This window comes from Dermacentor silvarum, chromosome 1 (genome assembly GCF_013339745.2).
Source record: "Dermacentor silvarum isolate Dsil-2018 chromosome 1, BIME_Dsil_1.4, whole genome shotgun sequence".
Lineage (NCBI taxonomy): Eukaryota > Metazoa > Arthropoda > Arachnida > Ixodida > Ixodidae > Dermacentor > Dermacentor silvarum.
Window position 1 is genome coordinate 4,973,981 of NC_051154.1, and position 6,911 is coordinate 4,980,891.

The following is a 6,911-nucleotide window of genomic DNA, read 5'->3' on the forward strand; positions in this document are numbered from 1 at the left end:
AGCATGGGGCGAACATATTCGCTCTCTGTCGGGTCGCGGTGAGTCGGACTTCCTTGATTTGTCGCGCGCCTATGTGAATGTTCTATTGGTTGTAATTCGGCTAGTGTGCATTGGTGTATTAAAGGCGCCATAAATGCCTCTTTGCTTGTTTACACTACTGTGTTGTCGTTCCTTTGTCCCAAGAGCATGTGTGAGACCCCACAACCTCTGCCACAATAAAAATCCATCGGAATGTTTACTTCAAACCTAAATCCAGTGGAAGCGAGCGATATCCGTAAGTGGCAATGGTGGCATTGTTGACCGCGTGAAGGGGAGACGCACTGGGGACAAGGCGCTCTGTTGACAAAGCCGGCACCACGCTCACCTCAGCCCCGGTGTCCACGAGGAATCGGAGGCCACTGTCATGGTCGGTGAGAAAGAACACTGAAGGACGACGCTCTGAGGTATCCGGAACACTGGTCGCCCTCAGTGCCGGATGCGGTCGTTTCCCGCGTAATCGCAAGATGCAATCATTTGCGGGCCGCGTTGCCGTGCTTCCTGTGGTACCAACAGGTTCTCTGTCGCAGTTGCTGGGGTTGCGCTGCAGCACGCTGGTGCTCCGCGCGCGCGCTGCCGTCCCGTATGGCTGCAACGGTGTCGGCGAGGTGAGAGATCTGCTCCCTTATGTCCTGCAGCTCGTTGGTAGATGTGCGGATTCCCATGTCTGTTTGCACCGCCGCGATGGATGGCGAAGCCACTGCGATTACTAAGTCGGCGAGCTGAGAAAGCTGTTTGTCGGCAGCCAAGGCGAGGACCATCCGCACATTTGTGGGGAGCCGTTGCAGGAAGAGCTCCCGAATCAGCCTGCTGTCCACGTCGGTGGTGGTCGTGCCGAGCAGCTGTTGCATGTGGCGCAACAATTCGGTAGGGGTTAAAACCCCTATATATATAAAAAAGTAGCGCCAACCACTTCCCTCCTCCTCCGTTCTACTGTCGCGCTCGGCGCGGCCTGCGCGATCGAAGCGCGATATCGACAGTGGCGCCGCCTACGTCGGGCCTGCCGTGGCAGACGACAGATAACGCGATACCAGAGGAAATCCGCGGAAAACTTCGATCGCGCCCTGCGGAGCAGTTTTCGAGGCGCGATTTTGCTTCGTCAGTCAGTAACTGGTCTTAATAATGCCGTTTTGGAAGCAGCAACGCGACGGTGCGAGACGGCGCAAATACCAAGTGTGCAGCTAGCGTTTGCGCTCGCCGGATGGTAAACAAAAAAAGCATTTTGCCCTCGCCTTGTCGGTTGCGGCAACTTAAGGCGCAGCAGCATGCCATCGCAACTAAGTTCTTGTCCCTAACACGTTTGATCCGTTTGTGCGTACAGCACTTTCGTCGCACAGGCCCGAGAATGGCGGTCGGAGCGCGCTGGAAAGAAACAAATGTACAAAAGCGCAGCGCCTGCTTCTACGTGACACGTATTGGACAATAAGGGAGCGGAGGAGGCAGGGGCGACAAGAGGCGGCGAGGAGGAAACGCCGGGGTGAGCGCGGTGGCGGCAAGATCTAAGAATGGCGCTACTTTACTAGGGGTCAAGTCGCCGAGCTCAGCGCCGTGTAGCAGCTGTTTCAGTCGCTGAGGCTCTGATGGCGTGAGGCGGCTGATGAGCAGTTGCTTGAGCGTTGTGCACGCGTTCACTGCAGGTGGAGCGACCAGTAGATCTCGTACTTCGCTCGCTGTTGTAGGTGGAAGGCTGCCGACCACGTGGTGGTACTTTGTCTGGTCGGCAGTAATGCGTCGGGCGGCGAATTGCGATTCCACTTGCAGGAACCAGAGTTCTGGGTTGGCTGTCCAAAATGGCGGCAGCTTAACGTCGACGGCGGAGATGGCTGGTGCGTCGGCTGTAGTCTCCATGGCATCGATATGTGGTTGTCGTTAAGCCTCGTCCGGGTCACCACTATTGGGACTCGAGTACGCGCGGAGGATAGAGACGACTCGACGGCGTGAATCGCAACTGTCAACTGGTTTTATTTTTCTTTTGCTTCAGCCGCCCTTGGGGCTGCTCGCCCTTTCCACTCGTCACCATTGGAGGAGAGTGGAGGACAGGGGGGCGGGAGTGCAACCGGTATGGTGGTTAGAATGGTTTCGGAGCTGCGCTCGCTGCTCGCCCTTGCCTGCACGTTGTGGCCCTCTCGCGGCTACTACAATGGTTTAAATATTTCATTGTTCCACTTGAGTTGTTCCATGCTTCACAGTAGCCTTTTGCGTTTATTATTGCGATAGCAATTATATGGCCACTTGCACCAGATTTCTGCCGTCGTCGTCGCCGTGAGGTTCCGTATAGATTCCAAGGGCGATAAAATCGTCGCCGCGCGCCGTAGGCGCGAGCGAAAGCGCGCGGGGGACGCGCGCGCTATCACGGAGAGCGAACGCACGGCTAAAAGCACGCGCGAAAGGCCGTGGGGGTATGGGAGGGAGGGAGGTGGGGCGACGCTGTGCTCCGGCTACAAAAGGCGTATCTTGCAATCGGGCGTACGGGCCACTCAATCTCCCACGCGAAAGCAAGAAAGCGGGAAGGCAGTGCGGGAGGGAGGGGGGGTCGCTGCTTCTACTCTGCCAACAACTCCGTTCGTACTTTGCCCGGCTTTGGCCGTCGCCCGCACGGTCTCTTATCTCCACACGGCTCTGACCTTTGTATGCGCTGTGCATCCGCCGCTCAGTTTCCTTTGAAGCGATAGACCGCACGAACCTTGCCCGCTGCGGCGGCTGCGATTGCTGCCAGCGTTTTGACAGTCGTTGTCTGCGGTCATTCAGTGTGATCTATTCATGTTTGCTTGTGCGCGCTGACACCACGCTTGTTAATTCAGTTAGTAAGCGGATGTGTCCAAGTTTATGCAGCCGATAAAACTACTATCCCTACTCCGAATAGCTCTCTACTAATTTGCTATCGCAATTGATGCTTCGCCTTTCGGGCGAAACTACGACATTTTTATTAACCATCATTACGCCAGCACACATTTGTTAAATGAAATCAGGTTTATTTTTTCCATAAAGAAATGGAGGGAGGCCTGAACAAAAAGTGAAATCTAGTTAACTTGACAAAGGCTCAGGCCTATGCTTATGTACAGCTATCTAAGGGTAACCAAAATGAACTTAACAGGGTTGTTGCTGAGGCAAAGCTTTTATTTGCAAGTACAGCAAGTCATTGTTTTATGCACTTCAACTCATGTGCAACGGCTCAACTTCAGCTGCTTGGCCCTCTGCCGCTTTGCTGCCTTAATTTGTCACAGTTAATTCCTTTCACATAAAAATTCAAACGTGTGACAATGTAAAAACTAATTATTTTAGCTGTGAGGCTAAGAGCGTGCACATTGCAGCCAACTTCGAGGGAAAGCTTACTCTTAACTACTGCCAGCATATCCATAACGCTGTCAGAGTGTAGCTCACTCTGACAGAAGCATTCCATGAAAAGATCCTCTAGCTTTTTCACGAAGCCGTACAGCTGACTGGAGGGATAAAGGAGGCCTCCTCGGTCACAGAAGTTTGTTAGCCGGGCAAGTTGAAAACTTTCGCCTGGCGGCGTCATAGTGAGCAGCTTTATGCATTCTTGGCATTTTGTGCTGGAATTGACAATACACTTCCGCGCAACATAGCCCGCAATATGTTAAGTGCGCCTCGAGTCGCTTCTGGCCCCGTGCTGGTTATGGTCGTTTGAAACCCGCAGGCCCGAGCAATGCTGGGGTACCACGTTTTGTGTGGCCTCTGTGGCAGTAGCGCTAGCAGCAGTTTTACTGCACTCATTTCTGTCACCTGATGCTTCGAGAGAGTCAACTTCCAGTAAGGAGGCCAATGTACCTTCCTCGCAGTTTCCTTCGCTAACTGACCTAACTAGACCATAAAAAGAAAGACAATTCACAGTGATCAGGAACTGCGTTGGATTTGAGGACAAAACGTGGCTCGAAATGGAGATCGCATACTGCGCTCGTGTCGTCCAGGGGCTTGTCAGCTTTGTGGAGGTTCTTTTCCCACTCTTTCCGCCTATTTTTATCCTTCGGGACGCCAAACAAGGACAACTTCGGCCCATCCTTCACATAAACAACATAGCCTGTTTGGCACCCAGGCGCGTAACAGTGGTTTTGTCGATGCTGCGGCATGGCTCAGTTACTGCAAGGCATACCAATCTCTTGCAAGCTATGTGCGAAAAAAAAAACAGTGAAGGAAAAAAAAAACCCACGCGACGACGTCCACAGAAAAAAAAAAATGTCGCAGTTTCACCCGAAAGGCGAAGCATCGATTGCGATAGCAAATTAGCAGAGAGCTATTCGGGGTAGGGTTAGTAGTTTTATCGGCTGCATAAACTTGGAACTGAATTAACAATCGTGGTGTTAGCGCGCACAAGCAAACATGAATAGATCACACTGAATGACCGCAGCCAACGACTGTCAAAACGCTGGCAGCAAGCGCAGGTTCGCGCGGTCAATCGATTCAACGGAAACTGAGCGGCGAATGCACAGCGCTAGAAAGGTCAGAGCCGTGTGCAGATAAGAGACGGTGCGGACGACCCTCATCCCCGGGCAAAGCGCAAAGGAGAAGCTGCCCCACTCCTCCCCCCCCCCTCTTCCCGCTTTGTTGCTTTCGCGTGGGAGATTGAGTGGCAAGATACGCCTTTGGTGCCGGAGCACAGCGCCGCCCCGCCTCCCTCCCTCCCATACCCCCACAGTCTTTTGCGCGACGGTCACGTTTGCTTTCCGCCTAGCGTTCGCTCTCCGTGATAGCGCGCGGGGGGGTCGCCCTCCGTGATAGCGCGCGTCCCCCGCGTGGTTTCGCTCGCGCATACGGCGCGCGGCGCCGATTTTATCGCCCTTGGAATCTATACGGAACCTCACGGCGACGGCGACGCCGACGGCAGAAATCCGGTTGAAGTGTCTATATAATTGCTCTCGCAATAAAAACAACGCAGCTCAGCAACTCCAACTGGGCGGGCACTGGGCAGCTGCGCCGTCCTACCCATGGAGGTAGAATATAGGCTGACGATGATATATATGAAAGTTGCTCTCAGCGATTGCAGCGCGATACTTCGAGCAAGTGGCTGCCGTTTTTTCCTTCCTCCGTAGTCGTACCCACGTTCCATTGAAACCGACGCCAGCGCCGCCGCTCGGGCTGTCGGAGAAGCTCATATTGGCGACATTCGTGGAGCCGCCGCATCGCAAAGCCTCCGCCGGAGAGTAAGCCCACTGCCCCCTTCTAGTACACTGTACCCTTACCAAGGCGTCTGCTAGATCAAAGTAATCTAGTAACGGTGGGTTTTGCTCCGGCCGTCCCATTCACTAGGGCTATTTTTTTTTACCTACACTCGCTACCACTGCTCGCTGCACTAACTACACTCGCTACACGAGTGTTGTTAGTGTAGGAAGTCAGCATTTTTTTAACCTGTATAAAAACTACAGTGTACTAGAATATTGGGTAGTGTGCTCTCTGCCCTTGCGGCGCACGCTTCCGGCCACGGTGTAAGAAGAGAGAGCTGATCCGACGGCGGCGCGAGGCGCGGCCACTTAGTGTGACTTTTACGCACGCTGATGCCGCAAGGGGCAGCACCTGTTCTGCGGGCCAACTTTTCGCTCGCTTTGCTGGCACTTCTATGGGTGCGCTCGGCAGAGACGCTTTATTTAGATGCATATATGCCACTCAGCTGCTTAAAACGACTCTATTTGGTTGCAGGAACGTCCCTTTATGTTTGTGCCTACATTCCGAGCTATAATTCGACTCGAGCTCGAGCTCAAGCAGCCGTCATCTCAGCGTATGGTTTTATTAGACTCTAATTTTGATATTTACGGGAAACCCGGGCAATACATTTGCATACCTACTGAAAGTGTCAAAGTGAGCATCGTGTAACATGCGTTCAGAGGAGTGGCTGAGCCTCCGCAGCTGCCAACGTGTACAAATGCATTGCCCAATCTGGCAAGTGTCAAGGCACAATTTGAGGGGCTCTATAATCGATTTCTGTATTGTGTTAGGAGTGCAATAGCCAGAGAAAACTGCATTCGCTTTCCCTATTTTTATTGTAAGAGAAGTAATTCCTAGCATTATAAGCAGATCGTTTATCTCGATCGTTTAAGGAAGCAGGTAATTATATGGTTAAAATAACAAGTAATAACAGGTAACAGGAAACAGGTAATATAATGGTTAAAACAAAACAAAAAATGTAAACAGAAAAGTTAGAAGCAACGCAGGAACACAACCAGCACCGCATGTCTTTGTTCCCTTCAGCAGACGCACACGGTTGCAAGCACGTTGCAAGCTTGGGCCGTATCGACTATCCCGCCGTCGGTTGCTCCGCAGATGTTTGGTTTCGCGTCACCGTGCCCCGCTGTATATTTGAAGCCGCGTAGAAGTCGCGGAAGATGTGCCTTCATTAGATCATTCGACGGGCGGTTGTTTGCACCAAGAGTTTTAACATTTGCCCCTTCAGCTGGCAGAACAACGCAGGTAGCTCACACAAGCTTCGCGAGCTTTCCCAAGTTGCGCGACTTGCTGCTGTCAGACCTTCTTTGTTTGCAGAACTGTCGCATCCTCATCGCAACATAGTAATTAAGAAGATGCGCTGCAATATCTACGTTGTGCTCAGCACATGGAAATCCAATGCGATGCTTATGAAGCATTTCATCGATGGTGAGGTTGTAAGCATCAGGCTTTTTCCATCAGCATGTTTCCAGAAAACTGCTTCGGCTCTTCCAGCATTTGAAATTTTATGTGAGTAGCCGGGTGCAGCAGCCGGCCTCGTGTCTTGAGGTTTACAAGAGCAGCCTCCGGTCGATCAGAAATTGAGTCTGACAATACCAGTCCCCGCCGGCATTCTTCACACGATGTTGATTTGAGAAGCTTTCGGCAGAGGTATCCTGTCACGTAATAAATTGTGCAATCTGCTTCTTCTGGCCTTGTGT

At 52.4% G+C, this 6,911-nt stretch overlaps 1 protein-coding gene across 1 annotated transcript; it reads right to left on the reverse strand.

Annotated features, from left to right (window-relative positions):
- Positions 1 to 509: 509 nt before the first annotated feature.
- LOC119455733 (uncharacterized) lies at positions 510 to 1,884 on the reverse strand. Its single transcript, XM_037717164.1, has 2 exons — positions 1,552 to 1,884; positions 510 to 878 (listed from the first exon to the last, which is right to left on the reverse strand). Exons 1-2 carry the CDS (start codon positions 1,882 to 1,884, stop codon positions 510 to 512), a joined length of 702 nt encoding a protein of 233 aa, XP_037573092.1.
- Between the last annotated feature and the right edge of the window lie 5,027 nt (positions 1,885 to 6,911).

Excerpts from the sequence above, each read along its gene's own strand:
- LOC119455733 (XM_037717164.1), bottom strand. The coding sequence starts at position 1,884 with ATGGAGACTACAGCCGACGCACCAGCCATCTCCGCCGTCGACGTTAAG. Across the intron at positions 879-1,551 it reads GCGACTTGACCCCTAGTAAA|CTGCTCGGCACGACCACCAC; the intron begins GTAGCGCCATTC and ends CACATGCAACAG.